The sequence below is a fragment of the Equus przewalskii genome, chromosome 5 (assembly GCF_037783145.1).
Source record: "Equus przewalskii isolate Varuska chromosome 5, EquPr2, whole genome shotgun sequence".
Taxonomy (NCBI): domain Eukaryota; kingdom Metazoa; phylum Chordata; class Mammalia; order Perissodactyla; family Equidae; genus Equus; species Equus przewalskii.
In genome coordinates, this window is record NC_091835.1 from 32,468,986 (window position 1) to 32,493,675 (window position 24,690).

The following is a 24,690-nucleotide window of genomic DNA, read 5'->3' on the forward strand; positions in this document are numbered from 1 at the left end:
CTCATATGGATGGACGTGGTCTTCAAGGAACATATGTGGGAAGGAAACTCACTGTCATTGGAGCGCCAGTTCCTAGGAACCATGTTAGACCCTTCCTCCACGTTGGCTCTTTTATTCTCAAGCCCCTCCATTTTTATGCAGATGGTGAGGTCATCTTGCTGACTCTCCTGCTCCCAGGCTTTGCCAAATGTCTCCTCCCTCTCCCGGCTTCCTCCCCTGGCTTCTTTCACACTTTGAAACACTCGAATGGTAGGTTTTAAGTGGTAAGGTTTCCTTGAGTTAGGGAGTAGCAGGTGGGTAACATCTTATGGGCAAGTCTGAACATAGCAAATATTGTTTTAAAAGGGAGCCAAGTAAGATGCTTCTGGGAAGCGGAGAGTGTGGTTTTCCAATTAGAAACGGTACAAGCAGCAATGGCATACTGCTGTCACTCCAGGCTCTCTTCAGCCACAGCCTTCGGAAGTGAGGGGAATTGAGGGTGGCCCCACAGGCCTGAGTATCCTTTGTGGCCCTTCCATTTGAGCGACAGGTAACTGATACCGATGTTTTTTATCTTCATTGTTTTTCAGACCGCAGCACTCTTGGTAACATCAAATTCATGCCCTGCTGCCCAGCAGTCGGAAGTGCTCTGGTTTCCCTCCAGGAAAAATAGCCCACATCCCAGCATCTCTCATGAGCCCTTTTGCAGGCCTCATAAAGCCCTTGGTGTGGAAACACCTTTGAAACAAGGATTGTGTTTTATTTCATGGATCCTTTTCCTCCAGTGCCTACGCCAGGGCTTGGAATGCAGTGGACAGTTTTGCATCTGACGCTGGAGCAAGGAAGCAGACAGAGGTCAGGTTTTGCCTTCCAAGGGTTCAGGCTACAATCTGAGAAATCAAATTTTTGTCAGGATCCTGCAATATATATTAAAATGATACCACTTTTGGGAAACTATCATTGGAAATAAAAGCTCCTGCTCGTAAGGGTATACTGTAAAAGAACATTTATTGCAATATTGCTTAGAGGGACAGGAAAGTTGAAACAACTTGAAAGTCCATCAATAGGGTGCTGGTTTAAAAAAGTATGGTTTAGCCATACAGTGAAACATTATTCAACTTTTAAAAATAAAGACTTAGACTTACATGTAATAATCTGAAAAGAAGTCTTATAATACACTGTTTAATGACAAAAGCAAGTTGCTGAGTAATGTATATAATAAGATTCCACTTCTATACAACATATACCAATGGTGCACACGTACAGGTGTGTTAAATACATACATTTGTGTGAGCGAAAAAATGGACGACACAGAGTAAAATGTTAATATTACCCTAGGGGGTGAAGTTTTAGATTGAAAAAAAAACTAACAGAGCTGAAAGCTTTTAAAAACCCTCTGGGAAGAGAAGAAAGAGATCAAGGTGGTTAAATGGTCCGGAAAGTAAACAGATGGAATCAAGCACTGCTTTGTTCAGCCACCTCGGCTCATTGTGAACTTTCAGGCAGGGCTGCCCCTGAATCAGCAGAGACCAGCCCTGCACTAGGGCAGATCATAATGTGCAAAGCCCCAAGTGACCTGCGTACATAATACATTTGGGAGGCCAAGGCTGCACAACTTCTCATCTATGAAAGTTTGGGAGGCACATAAGAACTTTGTGTCTTGATAAAGCATGTGTCCCCAGCCTTGCTTGATTGGAGGCTGCCTTGCTTCCAGTGCAGGCCCTGCCCATATTAACAGATACTTTTGCAAGGCCTACCTGACCGTCAAGTGTTGATTATAGCTGTATTTAACCTATAAGAGCCAATCCGTCTGACCCCTGATAGTACCTGAATCCATAACCAACTCTCCCTGGAAGATGCATCGTCAGGGTAGGGATGTGCTTCTTCATTGTTTAGTCCAGAATGCCTAGCACAGTGCTTGGCTCATGGTAGTTGCTGTATAAGGGCTAATGGAAGAAAGTGTGTATTGAATTATCGCACCAGATAGACTGAATTGATTTCTAGCTGGCTTTGGAGGACTCAGGAGAGATTTTCCAGAAAAGCGTGAACCTTTATGAAAGATTTGAAAAGAAGGAAAGTGGTGGAGTAACTTCCACCCAGAAGAAAAAGCTAATTTCCGTTGTCACAGCATTTTAGCAAGAATGTTTTAGTATCTTTAGGGCTCTGCTACCATATCACCTCTTCCCCCTTCTCCAAAGAAGTTTGGGTTCCACCACAGGCCGTTGAGAAAAGGTTTAGATGTCTTTTGGGTCCTTCTCACCCTGAGAGAAAGATAGGTAACAATAGTCTAGTATTCCACTTTTTGGAGGTATAAAAGAGTAAAGATCAAGACATTAACGCAGAACTACTGAGAAAATGCCTCCTAAATATTGTTAGAATGAACAATCATACCAAACAGGATCATATCCAGCACAAAACCAAAACGAATTGATTTAATCAGACGTTATCAGAACAAGGAAGAAATAGTATTCCGGTTTTAATGGCAAAAAGCCCCACAAAACTCAAATTACTTTGCAGGCACTGGTGGCACTCTTGCAAGTTGTTCTTTGGAATATAGTTTAAGAAATAACGGGCCTTGACTTAGGGAGAATTAGGACTGCAGAGGCTATTGTGCGGGAGAAGCACCCAGGTGTGGGGCTGCCTGGAGGCTTAGCCAGGTAGCTGACTGCTGCAGCCTTGGCTTGGCTCCCATTTGGCCCAGAAAACACTAAGAACGCTGCCGGGTTAGCTGCCACGAGGTGATGATGGATAACGGCTGTGGCCTGATTCTTGAGGAGCCATGGATTCACTGCAGCGTGTCTCAGCCATATGTGAGCCCTGGCCACGTGTGATGTTCCCCTAGGAGGAGGAGGAGAGATGCCACATGACATGTCTTATGCATCTCCTTTTATTGCAGCAACCACGTCTGAACAAGTCAGAGTCTATGCTTTCAGACAGTATGGTCTGCAGGTTAGAGAAACTGCATCCTGATTCCTGGGCACCGAGTTTCAGGAGGCAGCAAAGGAAGTGTTGGTTGACTTCTGAAGCTAAACTATCACACAGAGTCTTCCCCTTCTGGAGGGCTCAGAGGTGAAATAGGAGACAATTATAGAGTTGCAGCACGGGGTGGATGGAACCTTGGAGACCTTGCTCAACTTTCTAGGGTTGGCAGCTCTGCTGCAACAGCTATGCCAAGCAACTAGTCTAAATGAACCCTCCAGCAACAGGAAACTCACTTTCTCTGTGGCATCCCATAAAGCTGGATAACTTTTCCTCCCCAAGAGTCTCATTTCAACCTCTGCATGCTAGCTCAACCATCGCCCAAATTCACTCTCTCCAGAACCTCTTGACTCTCGTGAACCTCCATGTTAGAGATAGACCTTTCTATAATGTGGGGTTCTTCTAGTTTTGGGAGGCCCTTCCTATAACTTAAGGACCTTCTTTCTCTGAAGGTCTTTTTTATCTCCTCCATATATCCTTTTCTCCAATTGTCCTCAACCATGACTTCCCATTAGAATCACCCGGGACTTAACCGAATCCTGATGCCTAGCCATCACTCAATCATCCTCTCGGGGGTGGAACCAAAGCGCTGCTATTTTTAAAGCTCCCCAGATGATTCCACTGCGCAGCCAAGGTTGAGAATCACTGTCTTGTTCCAAGACCCTGGGAAATCTCTTGAAGGTCATGCTATGGAATAAGGTTCCAATCCTGACTCCAGCACTTGGGCAGTTCTCTGTGTTTTTGTGTCCCCATGTGACATGTGGGGACAATGACAGTACCTACCTCAAAAAGTTGTTGAAATAACTGAACTAAGTCTAGGAGAGTCTCTGGCATGTAAGTGCTCCAGAAAGTGTAACTCAGAGCCTAAGACGGGCTAGCAAGTGGTAACACAACGTTTGTGCTCTTACCACGAGCTTGACATTGTTCTAAGCACTTTACACGTACTATTCAATACATTTTCTTGCGCTGAAGATCTAGTGTAAGAAAAATGACATAAGCAAAACGTGTCTTCAGGACCTCTTTACCTGAAGACATTTTGTCCCAAATGACCCATTTAATTCATGCCCTAGTGAACTCCCTGTGCCCCTTGTCATTTTGTATGTCTTCTTGCCTTCCATTCAAATCCCTTCCAAAGCTCTGCTACAAAAGTTCCTTACATTTCAAAGCTTTCGGGCTGACTAAATTAAGAGCTCCTCATTGGTCAGCCCAATATCTTTTAATGGGCTAGGCATATAAGAGAAGCCCAGTGAGTTCTTTGTGGACTGACTAAATTAATTGACCTTGTAAAAGACTAAGCTAAAACCTATTTATGCAAAAGAGATGGAAAAAGACCGAATTCCTGTGAATGGTGGGGATGGTGAGAAAATAGTACTATTAAATGCCTACTATGTGCTAGGCACTTTTCATGTATCGTAAATTTTCACAACCAAGGAGATGGGTGTTCAGGTAAGGTGATACTGTGTAACAAATCACCCCAAAACTTAGTCTCTTAAAGTAGCAATTATTTTGCTTGTGAATTTGTAATAAAGTGGGAGCATGACAGGGACAACTTCTCTCTGCTCCAACATAGCTCAGCAGAGGACTTTTAAAACAGCTCATTCATGTCCTCCAGCCCTTATGGAACCATGCTGGTGGCTTGAGCTCCTCACAGCCCCAGGATGGCTCTAATTTTGATGGGCCGGAGTAGAAAACTCTTGCCATGAGAATGCAGCTCTCCATCTCAGCCTCTCTGCTCCCCATTCCGAGGGGATCCGTGTCTGTGCTTGGGGAGAAGCCAAGCCAAGCAAAAGATTTCAACAGAGAACGGAGGAAACACACCCACTGAGGTTCTCATAGCAACATAATCACGCACAGGCAGCAGCCTATTTCGGTGGGAGCTTGTCTCAGCTCCCCTCCTCCCTGGTTAGTCACAGAATGGATGTACTGCACAGGCAGAAGCAGTGTGCAGTGGGGTGGGGGAGAGTGCTGGACTGAAAGGAGGCTGGGGAGCCACTCTCAGATGCTCCCTCAGCTGGCTGAAGGATCATGGACAAATGTCCTCCTTTCTCTGATCTCAGGGTCCTTATTCGTAAAATGAGAGATTGGACCAAAGAGCTCTGAGATCTTTTCCTTTCTGATTTTCTTTGACTGTGCAAGTACAGAGACTGTTTTGGTAGGGGCTCAGATGTTTCAGAATCTTTTGTCTCTGAGAAAGATGCTTAGAGAAAATGGGGTTCAAGAGGGTAACAGGCCTTCAGATTCATCTCATTTATCCCCATACCACTTTCTGCACGTTGGCAGGATGTGAAGGGGAAGGAAAATGGTGTTGGCAAAGACTCAGCTCACTTACCCCCAACACTAATCCAGGTCTGTAGTCTGAGAAAGGAAAAGGTTAAGGTCATTCTTTCATTTAGATTTACTCCTTCCTCAACACACACACATACACATGCACACGCACGCACACACACACACACACACTCTCGCCCATTAACGCAAGCCTCTTGCCCATCCTCTTTTCACTCTTCTTACTCTCCTTCCCCCCTCTCCTCTCCCTCCTCCACTGATTGCAATATATCCTCTCTTTCCCCTAGGACCAGGTGATGGAGGCATTTTTAGATTCTGGCCCATTTCTTCAATGGACTCTGGGGTTAGTTGAGGACATTCAGGCTCACAGTTCTTGGCTGTCAAAGGTGATGTTAAAAAACGAACAGGGCATGCATGCAGGACTGAGCTCCCTAGGTAAGTACAGGGATGCAGTGAAGAGAGCCAGGATGCTCTAGGAGCATCTTTTAGGTCCCCTCCTTGACTTGTGGGCTGAAGGCTTGAAAGTGCAGAGCTGTCTTTGAAGGAGGCAGACTGAGTGGCCAGTTGTAATGGGAGAGACAGAGTGGGGTCCCCCCACCCTTGTTCTATCTCCCAGCAGCCTGACAGATGGCCAGTAAGACAGAGATAAAGAAGCTCTCAAAGTGAAGACAGGAATGCATTGTATAAAAATTCACACCCTCTGCTGCCGCCCAAACTCCCTTAAAAAAGGATCGAGAGAATCCTAATGGGTACGTGACATCCTCCCCCTCTCCCATAAAAGGGACTTCAAAATCTGGTGGTGATGGGGGAGGGGTGAGGAGGGAGAAGAGAAATGTGTGGGCAGGGGGCTGCCAGGAAGACTGGGACAGGGGAGCAGGCTGCAAGCTCATCCGTTTGACTTTCTCCCACCTCTTTCCCAAGCCACCTCTGCTTGAACCTTAGCCCCACCCTCTCAGCCTGAGAGAGGCCCGGATAGGGGGAGTAGGAGAAAAGAAGCGAGAATGCTATCGCACTAAGCCCTAGAATTGAAGGAGTTAAGGACCCTCCCTCATCCAGACGCCCACCCATTCACTACCCAAACCCCAAACCGTAATTCGCCAAGGAAGGATCCAGGAATTGGCAGAGGAGCAGGAGAGTTGGGGGTGGGGTGGGGGCGAGGTAACCGTGCCCAATCTTGCCCAGCGCTTGTCCTGTTGTGGGGCGGTGGGGGTGGGGGGCGCCGCACACCCGGGTCTAAGAACCTGCAAGAGCCCAGCTCCCGCGCCTCCCGCGTGGCCCTGCAGCGTCCGCGCAGCCCTTGCCCGCGCGCAAGTTGTCCACGGCGCCCAAGCGTGGAGAGAGTGGAGGCGGCCGAGAGACCCTCGGAGCCTGGGGGAGGGGGCGGGCCCGGGGGTTGCTGGGGGCCCTCGGTCTGCGCCCAGCCGCCGCCTGCTCGGCCGAACCTCCTACCCCGCCCCCACTCACCCGGCTCAGCCCCTAGGAGAGACGCGCAGGAAGCGTGTTGCTTCGCCCAGCCGAACGGCAGAAGTTGAGAGGAGTTGGCGGCTGCCTCCGGCCGGCCGGACTTTGCGAGCAGCCGGGAAGGAGACGCCGCCACCGCCGCCGCGGAGCCTTCGGGGCTGCCTCCCTCCTGCTCAGCCCGCAGCGCGGGTGGAGAGGGGCGGGGAGGGGGTCGGGTGCGCGAGAACTTGAAACTGTGTGAAGGAATCCGAAGCAGATGAGAAGGAAGGAAAATAAAACAAAGTGGAGACTGCAGAAAAGACTCAACCGTGGTCGATTGTATCGGCTGACGCTCCAGCGGAGGGGCTGGGTTGGGTTTTTTTTTTCCCTCCCATTCTCTCTCTTTCTCTCTCTCTTTTAAAGCTACACCGGCTCTCTCTTTCTCTACTATCTCTGTATCACCAAACCCTTGCTGGCTCTTATGGGCATGAAACACTCCTCCCGCTGCCTGCTCCTAAGGAGGAAAATGGCGGAGAACGCAGCCGAGAACACCGAGGTAAGGAGGAGAGGGGGCCGGGGCTCTCGGCGACCCCGGCACCCACCCCGGACCACCGCGCCGCCGCGGTCGCTGCCGCCGCCACCGCCGCCGCCGCTCAGCACCTAGTGCCAAACTTTCCCCAGCTCCATCCCGCTTGCTTCTGCCGGCCGTGCGTGTGTGTGTGTGTGTGTGTGTGTGTGTTGGGGTGGGGGGAAGACAGTGCATGTCTCAGGTCCCCTCCCTCTTGAAAATGCGAAAGAGTAGCTCTCACCCCATCTCCTTCTCCTGCCACCCGCTGCTCTCTTCTCTTTCCCCCAAGTCCCAAACCCTGGGCAGCCGCGCTCCCTCGCCCTCTCCTCTGGGCTCCGTTAGGGCTCTAGAGTCCCCGCTTTGTGCAGAGCTCGATGGGTGATCCTGGGGCCAGGTCTGCTCCCTGCGGTGTCTTGACCATCTCCGGCCGCTGCCTCGGCTTTACCCTTCAAGCGCGAGTCAGTCCCCTAGCTCTCGGTACCCGCAGCACCGCGGGAGCTCCCGGCCGCGGGGGCCGAGCCGGTGGTGAGACTTCGGCACCCTCAACAGACCCTCCCGCCCAGATCCGGGTCGGGGAGAGGTCTGCAATCCTCCAATGTTAGAGCCGCCGCGGGGGCGCTAAACTCGCGGAGGGAGCACTAGCCGCGGCCACCTTCAGGACCAGGGACAGCGCCCGCTCCCGCCGCAGCCGGGCCCGCGCGGGCGCGGGGGGCTGCACGCCGCCGGCGGCAGCGAGAAACGGTCTGCAGCCGCCGTCCCGCAAGCAGCCTTTGAGGAGGTCGCTCTAGCTCCGTACATCGCGCTCTTGCCCTCCACCTTCGGCAGCCCAATAGCTGCCCTTTCTCTTCCCTCAAGTTGGCCCTGAGCCGCAAAGAGCCCTGCTGGGTTTTGCGTCCCAACGCTCGAAGCTGTGTTCCCTGGCCTCGCACTGACCCTGCTGTCGTTAAGACCGGACTAGTCTGTAGGCTCTGATCACCTGTGGTCACGAAGGGGATCAGCGTGGGCAGCCCCCTTACCTTCCTGGAGATAGGGTCCGCCGAAGTGGGGGCGGAGTGGGCTATGTGTGTGAAGATCATCCCTTACTCGGTGGCAGGAAAAAGACAGAGAGCGAACTCCGGGCTCTATTAATAGCCGGTGTCTGGTGGGGCTGCCGTACATTTCACATATGGTTACCCATATGCAGCGTGGGGCGGGGATGGAGGTGTGGCGCGGGGATTGTCCCTCTGTCTTGCCGGAATGCAAAAAGGTGCAGAGACCCTTCCTGATCTTCTTGCCTCCGGATCTTAACTGCAGCTAACCCCTACCCCACAGCGTAGGCAGCAAAGCTTTTTAAAATCCCCGTTCTCCGAGAGACTAGAAGCAGCATGCATCTGGCAAGTGTCGATTTCAAAACAAACACGATCTGGGGCTTGAAAACAGTGGGACATTCAGTAGCTAATGCCATCTCCTTGAGTTAGGGCAAAGCCAGCATGCAGGCGGTCCCCTTGCCACTTCCTCTTCCCACCCTCCGCCGGAGAGCAGACATTAGGAATGATGTGTAGTGCAAGGCGCTTAGCCTCACAGCAGAGAGCTAGCCTTACCCATCCCTAGGCCCTCTGTCTCTGATCGCCCACCAGCCAAAGAGGTTTCTAAAAATAACTCAGAGCCAAGGCTGCACTTGTGTCAAGTGTTGGACTAGCCGGCACGTAGCAGTCCTTGCAGCCAGGTGGCTGGAGCGCTGGAAACAGGAAACAACCCTCCCCCTCCGCCCCGCCCCCCCCAGCCCTCCGCCCCGCGTCAGGTTTCTAAAAAAAAGTTCTCGTTGGTCTCCAGCCACCCCCCGCACCCCTCCCCCGACCCGCCCCCCGAAGCTGTTGTGCGAGGTCTGCGTGCAGACCCCTGCCAGGTTCCGCAGTGTGCAGCAGCGGTGGCTGAGCTCCCCACCTCGGCCGGGGTTAAAGGCGTCCGGAGCAGGCAGAGCGACGCGCGCCAGGCTATTTTTACTTGCTTCCCCCGCGGCTCCGCGCTCCCCCCTCTCAGCAGTTGCACACGCCAGCTCTGCTCAAGGCATCAATGAAAACAGCAGTAGAGGCGGCCGAGCTCCTGCTAGCAAAAAAACCGCGTTGTCGCACGCTCGGCACAAAGGCAGCAGCGGGGAGGGGCTGATCCAGCTGGAGCTCCTTGGAGCTGAGTGAGTCTGGGGGTTTACTCCTTAGCGAGTCCCTTGGAGAAGGGGAGGAACTCAGACTTGGTCAAACGTGCCCAATGGAGGCATCCAGGCAGCATGACAATCACTTGGTTTTTCTCCAGGAACTGGCTGTTTTTAGAATGAGGCAGGACTAGAGGAGTACTTCCAAAAGCGGGGTCTTGTGGGTTTGCCTGCATTTCTGGTGCAGAGAGAGGCAAGGATGCCTCTGTGGGGGGGGGGGGGGGGTGTGGGGGGGGTGTACGTGGGTGTTGATGATGGTAGTGGTCCTTGTTTTTAATTCAACACATCTTTATCAAATACTAACTGTGCCAGGAATAATTAGGTATCTTCATCCAAAGATGAAGACGACCAAGCCCCTGCTCTCAGGGAACTCACAGTCTGGTGGACAGTAGCGCCCGATAATCTGGATAATTCTGTAGCACCTTTTCCTGGCTTTTGTTGGTGTTGTTTGTCAGTGCTTTACCTCATTTCATCCTCCCAATAATCCTGTGATATTAGCACAGGTTAGGACTCATTTTCTATCGTCATTTTATAGGTGAGGTCACTGAGGCTGAGAGGTCCAGTGATTCCTAAAAGGTGCCTGTGTGACTAGGGCAGCCTTCGGAACACAGATTGCCCCCACTTCTCCTTCCTTGCCCTTGCCCTACTCTCGCTACTTCTGAAAAGATGCCACATGTGGATGGGAGTAGGTGAGGCATGGGGAGGAGAGGGGCACTCTGCGAGGGAGAGAGGCAGTGTTGGAGGTAGGTAAAGATGACGGGAGAAGGTCTTCTTTCACAAGGTAAAGATAGGGAAAACTATTGCACTCGTTAGGCAGGAAGCAGAAAGTGAAGCGCGAAACTACTGACGCCGTGGGCAGAGCCTCACTCAACACGTGAGGTTCAGTGCTGGGGCAGTGGGGTCAGGGGACCAGGCCTGGTGGCACCGTGGCCCTGGAAGGCCCTGGGGGCACTCTCCAGCCACTTTGACCTCAGTCCCCTTGTGCGCTAACTTGAGCAGAGTCTCATTAGGGTACAGGGTGAGTGCAGGATACCAGGAGGTGCTGGGACTGCCCTTGCTTGGTGAACATGAAGCAAGGCCAGCTCCGTTTACCCTTTCTCAGCTCCCTCAGACAGCCTGCTCCTCTTCAGCTAAGGGCAGCATCACTCCTGGTCAGCCTTCACTCCTTCTCGCCTTTCTCACGTGTCGTCAGAGACCTTCTGATGTGGCCTGCTGCAATGTCTGCAAAGCCTGCAGTCCACCCTGCTTTTCAGCCCACTATCCTCCTCCCCTCTGCCTTGACCAAGGCAGTAGCCTCTCAGCTGTTGGTCCTCTCCTCTAATCCAGCCTCGTTACCACTATTGATGGGAAGGGCTGTCAGAAGCGCAAATGATCAGACATCCCTTTAAAAAGGTACCGTGTTGCCCTATTGCTAAGAGGATACTGAATAGAGACCGATTTCCTTGGCATAGTGTACAAGGCACTTTAATTCTCGCCTCGTGCAATTCTCTGTACAGACCACTGACATCATGCTAAATGCTTTTGTGCATGCTCTTCCCTCTGCCTCTGCTGCTCTTTCCCCCTTCTTCTCTCTGGAAAAAAGAAATCTTCCTGCAAGACCCAACTCAAAGGTCACTTCCTCCGGGTAGCCTTCCCAGACCTGCCGTTTATCCTCCACCCCCCGGGAGAGTGCTGGCTCCTTCTCCTTCTTATGTGTTGCTAAAGCCTCTCACTTTTCCTATCACAAGATAGTTGGCTTTTTGTATGTCTATTTCTCCAGTTAGATAATGAAATTTTTGGCGGTATACTCTGTTCTTAACACTGTGCCTGACGCACAGTAAATAATAAACGGGAATAATAAGTGTTGGCTGAATTGATTCATGTGATATGAGCGAACGCACTCATGAGCCTCCTGGGTTTTAGTCACTCATGGCTTTCTGAAAACTGGGCTTCCTGTCTCCCTCCCCTCTGCTACTCTTATGTTATTGTGGACCTTTAAAACTCAAAATGAGTCAAGATTCTGGGAGTCCAGATGCTGCAGCAACTCAAAGCACGGGTCCCTTTTGATTGTGCATGTACCTATTCACTACTGGGTCGCACTGACTGTTCCTCTGGGTGCTTGTCTGAACAGCAGATAAATGGATTCATCACGATGCCCGGCTCTAAACCCTGGGGGATGATGGACCCTTCTGAGCTGCTGCTGGCTTTACTGAGTCTTGGTGAAAGCCTGATGGATTATTTACAGTGATGCCTCCCTGACTGGGGCCTGAGTTTCTCAAAGCAGAGCCCCCAGAGTGGGAAAACAGTTTTAGCCGAAGAGTCATTTTGGAGACTGTCCTTTGAATGTTGTATTGACTTGTTGGCCCGGGGAGAGGGAATCATTATGGACTGGGAGAAATCCAGCCATAGGCTGTCAGGGTTGGGGCGCCATGAGCCCTGGCCTGTGAGTTATGGGGAGAGCTGCGCCGACTGCTGATATGGTGTATGGTGGTTTTGGCTAATGGGGCCTTCTCCTCAGGAGTTCCTTTCAGCTATAGTGTGTGGTCCTATGCACAACGGTCAGGGAATTGAGGAGGAAGAGGGCAAGAAGAGGCAGGACCCAGGCCCACTTCTCCAATAGTCTGCATCCACATGTCTTTCTGAACAGTGTGGGAGCTAACTAATCGTGTAGGCTCTGGGGCCAAACGATCTGGATTTACTCTGAACTTACTAGATGTGCTGTTCTGTTGAACAAGTTGTTCAACCTCTCTGGGCTTCATAAGGCTGTTGTGATGATTAAATGAATTAATTCATGCACAGAGTTGAGAACATGGTGAGTTCTCGGTAAGCATTTATGATTATAATCCTGCTAGATTTTAAGAGTCTTGCCAAAAAAAGTGCAGACTGGATGGACTCTCCCAATTCCTTGTTTCTCCAGCTGTAATGATCCATAAACCACAGTCCAGATCAATTTTTTTTCTCCCTCAGCAAATGCTGATTTCAGTCCTTAAGGGAGCTCAGGAGAATTAGGAAGATACCCACTTTTTTTTTCTCCCTAGGAAAGTTGGCTTTTCAGAGAGTCCTAAATAGGCTTTTGGCTGTTACGGAGGGTGAAACACAACACTCCCGTCTCCAGTTCAGGAGTGGGTTTCCTTTCCTCCTCTCTGCTAACTGCAACGCGAAGTGATTATCACATACCAGTGTGGAACGTGCAAAACTCTGTAAAGACAGCGCTTACACCTTGGAGTCTCCTGTGCCAGCGGGAAAAAATGGGCATCACGACAATACAGGAACTGCCAGGGTAACTGGAAGCGGACAGTGTGGTACGAGAAGCAGGCGTTGTTGTTCCGTTGTGAACTGACTTGGTGAGAGGATGGAGCACACAGGCAGGTAGCGACCTCCCGGAAGTCCCTTTGCCGTGTCTGAGGCTGAGCACGCCTACACAGCCATGGACACGCTGTCGGATGCCTGGTCGCTGGTTACAAAGCTTGGGAGAAGGCGCTTTCCCCAAACTCCTGTGAGTCTCAGGGGCACGAAGCTCTTCCTTGAGACTGAGCTTCATGGCTTCTGCTGCTATCCCGGTCACCTTTGCTTGTGTTGTCCTAACAGGAAATGAAAACGGGCTGGTTGTCTTTGCATTTGGGGCTGTGTCAGGGCTGTCTCACCTTGTTTACTAGTTTTGTTCTAAATGATTCCCCCTCTTTCCATGATGTTCCGCATTAGCCGGCCTGACAAGAATGCCGGGAGAGGAGCGTTTGAGATTTGCTTCTTCACTGTTATCCAGCCCACTGGACATTTCACACGTAAGATGGCTTTTCTACTTCACTTGTTAGAATTCCCTCAAGCATCACAGCTTTCCTCAGATTTGTCATGGGTGACCCAGAAGTAAAGATCTCTTTTTAAAGTGTAATTTTATAAGAGCAAACAGGTTGATGTGCACATTTTCATAAAGTTATAGAATCTTAGAGAGGATGGAAACTCAAATCATTTGAACTGAGAGATGGAAGAACTTGCCCAACAGCACAGGACTCTTCAGTGTCAGCGTTGAGACCATGTTTCTTCGCCGGTCAATTCCATTTAGAGCTCCTTTAATTTTGTATGTGTGTGTGTGTGTGAGGAAGATTGGCCCTGAGCTAACATCTGTTGCCAATCTTTTCTTTTTGCTGAGGAAGACTGTTGCTGAGCTAACGTCTTTGCCCATCTTCCTCTACTTTATGTGGGACGCTGCCACAGCACGGCTTGATGAGTGGTGCTAGGTCTGTGCCTGGGATCTGAACCTGTGAACCCCACGTCACTGAAGCAGAGCTTGTGAGCTTAACCACTACACCACCAGGCCACCCCCTATACCTCCTTTAAGTGTAGCTTCTGATTTATTGTTTTTATTTTTTGTGCTAATTTTCTAGTATATCCTGATATATAGTATCTAACGTCAGGGTTTCCCTACATAAGATCTAAGAATTGTGCGTAACAAGATCTCTCTTCTTTCATATGATGCTTAAAGTGCTTTGGCGTACATCACCTTGTCTAATGTATGCCATCGTATATTACATACACACATGCATACGTTACATAATGTGCACCATACATACCTACGTGACACCATGAGTTTCACATTATCCCCATTGTACAGATGAAGAAACTGAAGCATGGAAAGTTAGTACTACTTGCCCAAGATCCCACAAAGAGTAAGTGATGGAGCTGGGACACAAACTCTGGTTTTCCAGCCAGAGACCCCTGCTTTTTCCATTCTACCAGGCTGTGAAGACATCAGAGGGGCCTTGTAGAAACCTAAAATATGAAGACAAAGAAAGGAGAAATTAACAGGAGAAGTGAGGAATGGTGGATTTGAGAGAAACCTAGGAAAAGACACCAGCCCCACCTTTCTTTTCCTGCCTCCACCACCACCCTGCCATCCTCACTTTCACAGTCCTCGATGCTATGCCCTGTGGGTGGCAGGGACCTGGTATAACCTGTGGCCGGGACAATCCTCATTCCACACCACCTACTCATCTAAGCTTTCCCTATGCCTAGAGACCTCGCTGGTGGGCCAGGAAAAGGCTCTCGTCTAACAAAGCACACCTCTTTGGAAGCTAGACCCAAGGCCATCGTATTAAACCTGGACTCTCTTCCACCTTCTTTCTTGGGATGAAATGAACAGCAAAGACTTCAGAACAGGAACTTTGTTTTCTGAAACTTATCTTTGTAGTTTTATTGCCTATATTTATTTTCTAGGGCTGCTGTAACAAAAGGCCACAAACTGGGTAGCTTAAAATAACAGAAATTTATTCTTTCACAGTTCTGAAGGCTAGGAGGTCTGAAATCTGAGTGTCAGCAGGGTTGGTTCCTTCTGGAGGTTCTTAGGGAGACTTCGTTGCTTGCCCCTTTCCCAGCTTCTAGCGGTGACCAGCCGGCATTCGTTGGCTTGTAGACGTACCGCTGCGATCTCCGCCTCCGTCTTCACACGGCCATCTCCCCTGTGTGTGTGCCTGTATCTCTTCTTATGAGGACTGCAGTCATACTAGATTAAAGCCCAGCCTCATCCAGCCTGACTTCATCTTAACTTGATTATATCTACAAAGGCTATTTCCAAACGAGGTCATATTTGTAGTAACAAGAGTTAGGACTTCAGTGTATCTTTTGGGGGGACTTGATTCAACCCACAATGTCATCCAACACAGTGCCTACACATAGTAGGTCTGAGTTGAAAATGACTGACAAATGACTGAGTGGATCAACAAGTAAGCCTCAGAATAGTTGCAAAGTCGGTGAGGGTAGTCTGTCTCCTTCTGGTCTCTGTCCTGCTGCCCACTCAGCTGTCCACCTTGCCTGCTGGCTTCCCAGCGTCTCTGTGAGGCCTTCTTTCCTTGAAAAGTGGCAATAATTATAACAAGAGCTAATGGTGGTATTATGTATTGGGCACAGGGTTAGGTACATTGTAAGCATTGCCTTATTTAATCTACACAACAGCGTTACAAAGCAACTCTGCTTGTTCCCATTTTGCAGTTGAAGAAATGGGAACTTGCAGTGGTTGATCTTGACCAAGATTATGCAGCCAGTAAGCAGCAGAGGCGGAAGGCTCTGAGTTGGCACGTGCTCTGCTGTTGACTTGGGCCTCTCTCCCCTCTTTCACCCACATCCGCAGGAGCTTGTCCTCACATTTACCTGACACCAGCTCCCTCCCACTGTGAATGCAGGGAGATTTGGGAAGGAGCTGATAAACTTCCACGCCTGGGAAAGGGCGGAAAGGGCGTCTAGCTGATTGAAGACTGACAGCTGTAACAGGCTCCATGTGTTCAACTCCATCATCCTCCCAGGGGATTTGCTTCGTCGTTGCTGGAGGAATTACCTTAGGTAGAATTGTGAGCCCATTACTAGCTTATCTGAAGGGCTATTCTGGAGGGCAGGAGGGATAAGGACTTTCCTGGCATCTTCCAGATAACTAAACCACATGGACCACTGACTTCTCGGCCTGAGGCAGTTTAGTGTGGAAGGTCAGTGCACAGACTCCGGGCCGAGCATGCTTGGGTTCAGATCTCAGCTCTGCTGCTTATCAGCTTGCACAAGTTCTGCCATCCTCTGTGCCTTGGTTTCATCATCTATGATACTGGAAAAGCACTTTATTCCATTGAGTTGTTGTGTGGATTAACAAGTTATTTTGTATAAAGCATATGTCTGGCACAGGGTGAATGCTCAAGAAAGATTAACTATTATTTGTAATCTGGGCTTATCCAGTGGAGGGCCTTTCCTGGTGACATTATGGAGTCAGTGCCAGCAGAGCGGGAGCAGAGCAGCTGAGGGAGGGCCTCTTTGATTCACGTCATTGCAGCATTGAAACATGGATTCAATCATTCTCGGCTCAGCCGGTCAGAGCCACGAAGACTGCTGAAGGCAGGGCCCGCCGCCTGCCCAGGGCCCTCGTCCCCACATGAAGTGCCCCAGTTACGGGAGGGATGGTTCCTCTGGGACCCACAGGTTGGCCTACCCCACTCTGAGCTCACACTCAGCTCTGGGATCTAGAACTCAGCTGTTTGACCTGATTCAAAGAATGGAACCGAAACCTCCCAGAGACCCTACAGATGTGAGAGAAACGGGGGACTGGAGCGCATCAACTGTGCGGGTCTGCAGACCCCTGAGGGCAGGCCAGCCGCTCAGCCTTCCCTGAGCCCCGCGAGCCTGCTGCTACAATGGCACGATTCCTGTGCACCGATTCCTGGGTCCACTGGTGGCTTTTCCCCATGTTTGTACTGAAAGAAACTGAGACATGGGGAAGGGGTGAGGGAGGGACAGAGATATTGCCCAGGCTCACGTGGCAAAATAGGCATTTAATTACCAAGTTAACCTCCCTGCCCTCTTGGCCGTAAATCCAGTAGAACATATTCACCGTGTGAGGCCTGACCCTGGGATGGAACAGCCAGGACCGAATTGGGCTCATGCCACTATAAGCGGAACGGCATTAGCAAATTCATCCATTAGGGCCCCATCTGCAGCTCTATTGTGAAAGATAATCTTGTGTTAGCTGAAGTAAGTAAAGTGGCGGCCTTTCAAGGCCAGGCCTGCTGGAAAATGAAAGCCTGCAATTCCCAGGGTCGCGTTAAATTCAAGGACTTCGTCTCTCCCTGACAAGCAGTTCCCTGGGGAGGCCCGGTCAGAGAACCCTGCAGGACGACTACAGCCCATCACAAGTGTGCACAGAGCCTCATTCAGGAATGTTCTCTATGAACGTGTGTTCGTTCAGCTCCTGCTTTCAGGTGCATAGAAGGAACTTGATGAATATTCATGGAAGGAGCAAAGGAAATAAGCCCGTGTGTGACACATAAGCTGTGCCAACTTCCTTTTGTTGGAGTCTCTCTCTGCTCCCCTTTCTCCAGAATTAGAGCTGGTGCCCAGGGGTGGAGGGAGAGCTTTGGAGTCAGATCTGGGTTTGAGGTTCGTTTTCATCCTTGTGGGATTATTAAACCCATTTTATAAGGTAGCTGTGACTATGGGGTAAGACATAAAAAGAAGCTCCACAAATGTTTTTTTTTGTCCTCCTGTTCCAACTTTAAGTTTATTCGCCCAGGTTTTGTTTTGTTTTTAGAGGAAAATTTACAGTTCAAAGTGGGAACAGTCACTTGGAACGTTTGGTGCGAGGGCGTGCGTGTGTTGGCGTGTGGGGACAAGTCCGCACGTCTGAGCCCGTAGGTCCGTCACGCGGGAGCACGTGCTCAGACACTGACGTACTCATCCTCTGCAGTTTGCAATTCATAACAGGGGATACGTAAGGTACACATTCACCTGCCAGCCTGCAGCTTTCGAGCTGGACGCAAGGTCTGAGGCCTCAACACGGGCGGTGTGTGTGGTTGGGATTCGTGCTGGGGTGAGGTCAATGTGGGAATGTGGAGGGAGGCTCTGGCGGTGGCAGATCTGAGTTCAGAGTCCGGAAGGTTGTGCAGCGCCGACTTTGCAGCTGACGCGCGGTGCTTACGGATGCTGAGGCTTTCCTCAGGGCTGGCTTCCACGCCGTCCTCTGCTCTTTCTCCACATCCTCTCTCCAGGCCGTCTCCTTCCCTCTCTCGGCTTTATTACTAGTTTATATCCTGACGGTTCTCAGACTGCAAGCTGAGGCCCAGACCTCTCCTCTGAGCGTGAACTTGAATACCGCACTGCCCCAGGACAGCTCCACGCCGATGTCTCACAGGCACTCAGACTCAGGGGCCCCCTGGAACATCATCTCTTGCCGTCAGTCTGCCTTCTCCTGCGAGCCTCATCCGACTTAGTGTGAAGTCACCGAAGCCACAGGCCCGGACTCCCCTCTCTCCTCTCTTCACGGTGAGGCCTGGTGCTTCTCCATCTCACAGGTCTGTCCTCTTTGTGCTGAATTTGCCCTCCTCTTTCTGGCCCCACTTTTGTTGTCCTGGTCCCCGGGCCCCCATATCTCGCACGGATCTATGCGGTCACCCCTGGATGCTCTCCACACAGCCTCTGTCTCCTTGCTTTGATCTGGCTTTTCCATCATCGGTAGGAGAAAGATGTCCCATCCTTACCATGGCTTATAAGGCCTCCTCGATCATGCCCCTGAGCCCTTTTCCACCCTCATTTCTTATAAGTCCTGCCCTTCTGCTCCAGCCATACTCAACTGCTTCCCTCCTCTCCTCACTGGGGTACCTTCTACTCTTCCTTCAGGTCTCAACTTAGATGTCACCTCTTCCAGGAAGGCTTCCCTCATACCACCCCAATATCTAAGTCTGGCTCAGTTCTCCCTCCTGTGTGATCCTGTCGTACCTGTGCATCCCCTGTCTTGGCACCTCTCACGCTGTCCTTTAGTGGCTGATTTCCATGTCTGTGAGTCCACCATAAGTCCGTGGGAGCAGGGCTCTGTCTGTGTTGCTCACCGTGAAGTCCCAGCATCTACCACAGTGCCAGCTACCTATTAGAGGTTTAAAACCTTTTGCTCAATGAATGGTCATTGCCACAGGTACCTTTCCTGTACGGAAAATGTTCTATGGACACTAGTGTTTAAAGAGGTACCTAACGCTCCCCTTCCACTGCTGGTTGAGACTGTGTCAATCGCGCAGGATCCCACTGCAGGAGGAGGTTTCTGAGGTCCTAGCCGCACCCCCGACTCAGACCAGGCTGTTGTCAAGCTGTCCCAGTTAGATACTCATTGCTGAGGGAAAAAGCCAGAGCTGCAGAGAGAAGCTTCACCATCAGTGCAAACTGGGTAAGAGGAGATTTTCCAGTAAACGAGGGTACAAGTTTGATACCCTTTGAACAGTCACCACGTAAGTCTCAGAAAGGCCCAGTTGTCATGGCTATGCCTGGGGTGGTGGAAATTCCCAGCCCTCGGGCTATGGCAAGGGGCGGCAGAGAGACCACGCGGCCCCCTGAGAACCTCACGTGGGGAGGGGAGTTTGGGGGTTTGGATGGGCCAACATACTTTTCTCACTAGGCCTGCTGCACCGTCGTTGGCTGATCTGAGAAGGAGGCAGAATGGGCGATGTCCCTAGACAAGGGATCTGAACTGCCCTGAGGCTCTGGCTCCTGACCACCACGGCACTCAGGCTGTAGGCTCCGGCTCTGGGACGGCTGCTCCGCAGAGTGGGTGCGACTCCTGCCCCAGCTTGGCCCCGGCCTCTTTTATTCATGCTTGTCTTGGTCCGGCACTGCCATTCACTCTTCTGTTTATAAGGTTAAAAATAAGATGCTGCTTATTCCAGGATGTGAAGAAAACCAAACCGGCAGCTTGGGCTGCTAGCACTGCAGGCCCCTAGGACTTTGTCCACAAGGCCGGATCTGGTGGCTTTTCTCGGAGGTTTCACTGAAGCTCTGCCAAGCCTGTGCCCACCTCTCTTTCTTCTTCTAGCTCTGTTTCAGGGTTAGAGCTCAGAGTCTGAGGGCCGGTTATGTCCATCCTCTCCCGGAGTGTACGCCACATGACCTAGTCAAGACCTCGGGCTCCATCCTGAGGCCCAGGGAGGGACCGCCTCAACTTACCTTGATTATTCACCCCAGCTCCTCCGGCCCTCGGCTGATGCCAGGTAGCGTAGAAAGAGTAGGGAAAGAGGCAGAGCCCTTGGTCCTGACTCTACTGCCACCTGCCTCCATGACTTTCAGTACGCGTATAAAAAATGGATGAGTTGATCCTAATCTATTCCACTTGATAGGGGTGCCCCTTAAGTAAATGGGGACAATGGGCATAAGGACCCTGGAAAAGGGGGGAGGTGTCGTGCAAATCTTCAACCGTGTTGTGATTCACTTGCTCTCTCCAGGGCCTCCCAGCGCAACTCAATGCCTGTTTCCCTCACTGAGTTGTCAGTGGAGTTGGAGACGAGCTCAGCACCGTCCTCCACATGGCTTCCCCTTCCAGACGTGCCCACGTGTGCTAAATTCGTGCTGTTCAAAATGGGAGATGTTTTCCCTCTAGGTGGCAAATGGCACAGAAAGTGGAGGTTGGGGAAAAAGCAAGAAGGTGCTGCCAGTCTTGGTGGGGAGCTGACCTCTGCTGGGGTCGTGACCGAACAAAGGATGTAAGGGGAGGCAGCTTGCAGGCAAGTGTTTACCTGGGGAAGAACAAACCTTCCTCCAGAAACCTCTGCCTTCGTTTCTGCTCTCTGCCTGCTGCTTGGTCTCCTCCTTTCTCTCTTACATTCCAGGCACGGGCTTCTGTGCTCCTAAGAGTAATGGCTCTTTATTTTTTAGGCAGGAGAGACTGTGGGGGGCTTACTATTCAGGTGGCAGGTGGGCGCAGCCCCAGCTTCTTGGCTCTGGGCTCGGTGGGCCAGGATGTTGGAGAGAATCCAATCTCTGGCAGTCTCTTCTTTAATACCTACTTGACCAGGCAACTGATGCATAGCCTTACTCAGGTGTTGTGGGTTTGGCCTGCTCTGAATGTGTACAGGGGTAGGGAAAAAGAAAGGGAAGATTTCAGTTTCAAATCTGTTAAAGCCATACTTCTTTGTCTTCTCCAGTGTGCAGTGCTGGACCATTATTTCTAAAGTGCCGGGACCTGGCTTATCTCCCAGGATACAGGTCCGAGCCAGGATGTTGAACTCTTTTGGGTACCGTGGCTGCTGCCAGAAGCTGAGCGCTACACTGGAGGCCTGGGGGAGGGGTAATTCTATGGCTATCCCTGCAATTACACTTCTCTGTCATGCTCTTGCCACCAGCCTTGGAGATCCCTTGTTACCCACTGTAAGGGACTCTCATCTCAACTGACCAGTCAATGGCATTAGACACTGTTGTTTGTTGCATTTTTCTTGCTACCCCCTCCTCTTTTGGGTTCCTGAGCCCTGCTTTCTCCTGCCTCTCCCACATCTCTAACTGTTATCTCTCAAGCTCTCATATGGATCATTCTTCCTGCCATCTCTCTTTTTTTTGTTTTTGTTTTTGTTTTTGTTTTGGAGGAAGATTAGCCCTCAGCTAACTACTGCCAGTCCTCCTCTTTTTGCTGAGGAAGCCTGGCTCTGAGCTAACATCCGTGCCCATCTTCCTCTAGTTTATACGTGGGACGCCTACCACAGCATGGCTGCCAAGCAGTGCCATGTCCGCACCCGGGATCCGAACCAGCGAACCCCGGGCCGCCGAGAAGCGGAACGTACGAACTTAACCGCTGCGCCACCGGGCCGGCCCCCCTGCCATCTCTTAATGATGCTGTCTCCAGCTTACTGTCCCTGGATGATCTCATCCTCTTCCATATCTTGTGACATCCAGACCTGCACTTCTGCCTGGATTGCTCTTTCTCGGTGCTCTTCAGAACTCCAAATTCAACACAACCCAAAAGAGCTCCCTATCTTACCTCCAAACTTGCTCATCTGCTCCTCTCCTTGTATGCCATCTCCATGAAGGGCACTCCCATTCTCTCCTTCTCTCCAGCCAGAAATCAGGAGTCACACGAGAGGCCTCCCTTACTCTCACCTCCCTACCCCAATCTCAGGTAATTGATAACAAATCCTGCTAATTCTACTTTCTTAACATCACTTACTTCCATCTCCTTCTCTCCCCTGCCTTAGATCAGACCCTCATTATCTCTTGTCTGGGCCACCGTAACTGGCTGCCCAGCTTCTGCTTTTGCTTCTTGCCGGTCCGGTCTACACTGCAGCACAATGCCTGACTACACGAGGACTCGGTGGATGCTGGTTGAGTGAATGAATGAACGGTTATGGGTGGAGACTGCTTGCTCGGAGGAGCAGGGCCGGGTGGCAGTTCTGCAGCTGTTTGGCCTCTTGAGTTAACCGCAGGGATCACCGTCTGCCGTCTCATTTGGCCTTCGTGGAGATGATTGGGTATGAAATCATTTTAGGATGAAGTTGATGGGATTCAGGAGACCTGGGTGACAGTTCAGGCCCTGCAATGTACTTACTATGGGACAGTCTTTTCTGAGGCTGTCTTTGATCCTGAGAGCACTGCAAAGCCAAGAATCCAGGAGTCTGAGGTTCTCAGTTGCTCTACACTTACCATGCGGCATTATCATCAGGGAGGAAAAAGAACAAAGTTTATGGCAGAGAGGAAACCTGGAGAAGTGGCTGAATCCACAGGAGGTGTCCTGGTAGTTCCTTATGTGAAAGATTTTTCAGTCCCCCCGGTGTCACCCAGTTGTCTCAGAAAGTTCTAACGTGGGCCTCCACGCCTTCCTCCTTCCTCTGCCTCGTTACAAAATGGTCTCTGCCTTGGAGATTCTAGAAGCCTCTTTGCAGAGCTCTGACTCCTAACCCAAATATAGTAGGTGCCTGTCGAACAGATAACTCCATTTAAGCTTCCCCCGTGTCCTGGCTTGAGCAGGCATTTTATATTCGGCTGGAATAGCTGGCTGGGTCGCCCCAGCGAGTCCCTTAGACTCTTCGGCCTGGTTAATAACATCTCACCTGAAGCCAGCGGACAGGACCACCTGACTCGTTGAGGTCCCTTTCAGATTTTCAGCTATTAATTCGACTCTTCCCATTGCAGTTTTTAGTGAATATAATCGTACTCTGGGATGGTGTACACACCGTCTTCTCTTTCCATGGTAAACTTCCTGTCACGTCGTCTATGCTTCATTGTACCTGGATCTTTTTGGAAAGCTGGCTATTTGCCTCTTCCGTGTCATTTCCCCATCAGTGTGAGGGAAGTGCAAAGCATCAGTGGCTTTCAGGGGTTCTGCTGATGAGAGCCAGTACATGAATAAAGAGAGCATCAACAGTTACCAGCCCTGGAAAAATGTTTAATAGCAATGATTTTAATTCAGTTCATTACCTCAGCAGATCCACTTCACTCCCTACGGTGTATTACTTTGCAGGACTTCATCCTGTCTGATTTTGGCTAATGGATAATCACAATTATATCAAGTATTGCTCTAGTGATTTCCTCCAAGGAACCTAGGGTGATTTAGCACCTCTTGGAATCCTTTTCCAGGCCCCAAATCCTGGAGCATGAGGAGGAGCCAGGTAGAGGAAGCGGGCAGGAGTGATCATGACTGTCTCCTGGAGAAGGAAGCTCTGAGGAGAGGTGCTTTGTCAAGGTCAGAGAGTCAGAGCTCCAAGCCCTGACCTGTGTGTCAGGTTGCTGTGTTAACCTTCCAGTCTCTGCTGAATTCATTCTGTCTTTTCTGCTCCCTGCAAGGTAGTCTCTTGTCCCCTGCGGAAAGCCAAAGAATTCAGTTTCCTCCAAGGTTGGTGCCTGGCGAGTTCAATGCCAGAGCCCTGGCTGGGCCTGGAACAAGGAAGCAGGATGTGGTGTGGAGAGGAGCTGCTCACACAACCCTTGGAGCCTTTCTGAATCCATCAGTTCTTTCACTGGAGCTCACCAGCATAGGTTGGATTAGGGGTCACCCTGCCTCTCCAGGTGGGGATATAGACCAAGTGATGTCTGGAGGTCCTTTTCTAAGTGTGTTGGTATCTTATATGTGTCCCTCCAATTTGCTCTCCATCCTTCTCCACCCTGTGCTGTGGCCTGGAAAGCTGAGCAATATGGACTTTCACAACAGGCTCCTTTCCCCAGCTCCTCCCACCAGAGGGTTGAGTCCCACCAGAGGGAAGCATCAACCGGCACACCAGTAAGAGGTCAGAGAAAGGAGGAGAGTGAGGCTAGAGTGGTTATTCCTCCAGCTTCTTCTCTTTAGGGTCACTGTCAACTTGTTCCCTGAACTGAAGCTTCCATGTACCCCTCTTCACACAGCCCTCGCCATCTCTGGGCTCCAGTAACTTCTCTTGCCCCATTATACCTACAGGTCATTGTGGCGCTCCTCTGTCACCAGTCCTGAGGTAACAGGAACTGGAGCTTCCACTAAGCTACTTTTACAAGCAGAGATGCTCAGTGGTCTTCATAGAGCACTTACTCTGCTCTAAGCACCTTTCAAAGCTCTTTACATGGATTATCTAATTTAATCCTTAAATAATCCTCTGAGTGGATACTAATAATATCCCCAATTTATAAATGAGGCAACTGAGACACCGAAAAGTTCAGTAAATTTCCCAGGGTCACATAGCTAGTAAGTCGTGGAGCCTGGTTCCAAACATGATCAGTTGATCAGTTGTATTCCAGAACCCAAACTCCCAGTGTGGCCCCTGCACCAGCCACATCAGCCTCACCTGGGAACTTGGTAAGTGCAAATTATCAGCCCCACCTGAGACCTACTGAATCAGAGTCTCTGGGGGTGGGCCTTGCAATCTGCTTTCCAGGTGATTCTGATGCCCACGCAAGTTTGAGAACCACTGCTTACACTGAACCTCCACACATCCCACAATTATCTAAGCACTTGTCACTGTCCTTGAGCGCAATTCACTCTCTATGCCCCCACCGAGCCTTGCGTGGCTGAAGCAGCATGGCTGACTCCATTCTCTAG

At 50.7% G+C, this 24,690-nt stretch overlaps 1 protein-coding gene and 1 long non-coding RNA gene across 5 annotated transcripts in view; both read left to right on the forward strand.

Annotated features, from left to right (window-relative positions):
* Positions 1 to 108: 108 nt before the first annotated feature.
* LOC139083315 (uncharacterized) lies at positions 109 to 728 on the forward strand. The gene is made up of 2 exons (XR_011539945.1): positions 109 to 249; positions 570 to 728. It is a non-coding gene; the product is annotated as an uncharacterized lncRNA (long non-coding RNA).
* A 5,567-nt stretch (positions 729 to 6,295) lies between these two features.
* The window catches only part of PRMT8 (protein arginine methyltransferase 8), an 89,434-nt gene continuing 71,039 nt past the window's right edge, over positions 6,296 to 24,690 (forward strand). The window contains exon 1 of one of the 4 annotated variants that reach the window (XM_070618937.1): positions 6,296 to 7,237. In XM_070618937.1, the coding sequence (XP_070475038.1) occupies positions 7,163 to 7,237 (75 nt within the window). In that variant the 5' untranslated portion in view covers positions 6,296 to 7,162. Of the gene's footprint in view, positions 7,238 to 9,104; positions 9,420 to 24,690 lie in introns of those variants that run through there. The other 3 variants (XM_070618938.1, XM_070618940.1, XM_070618939.1) reach the window with 3 other exon arrangements.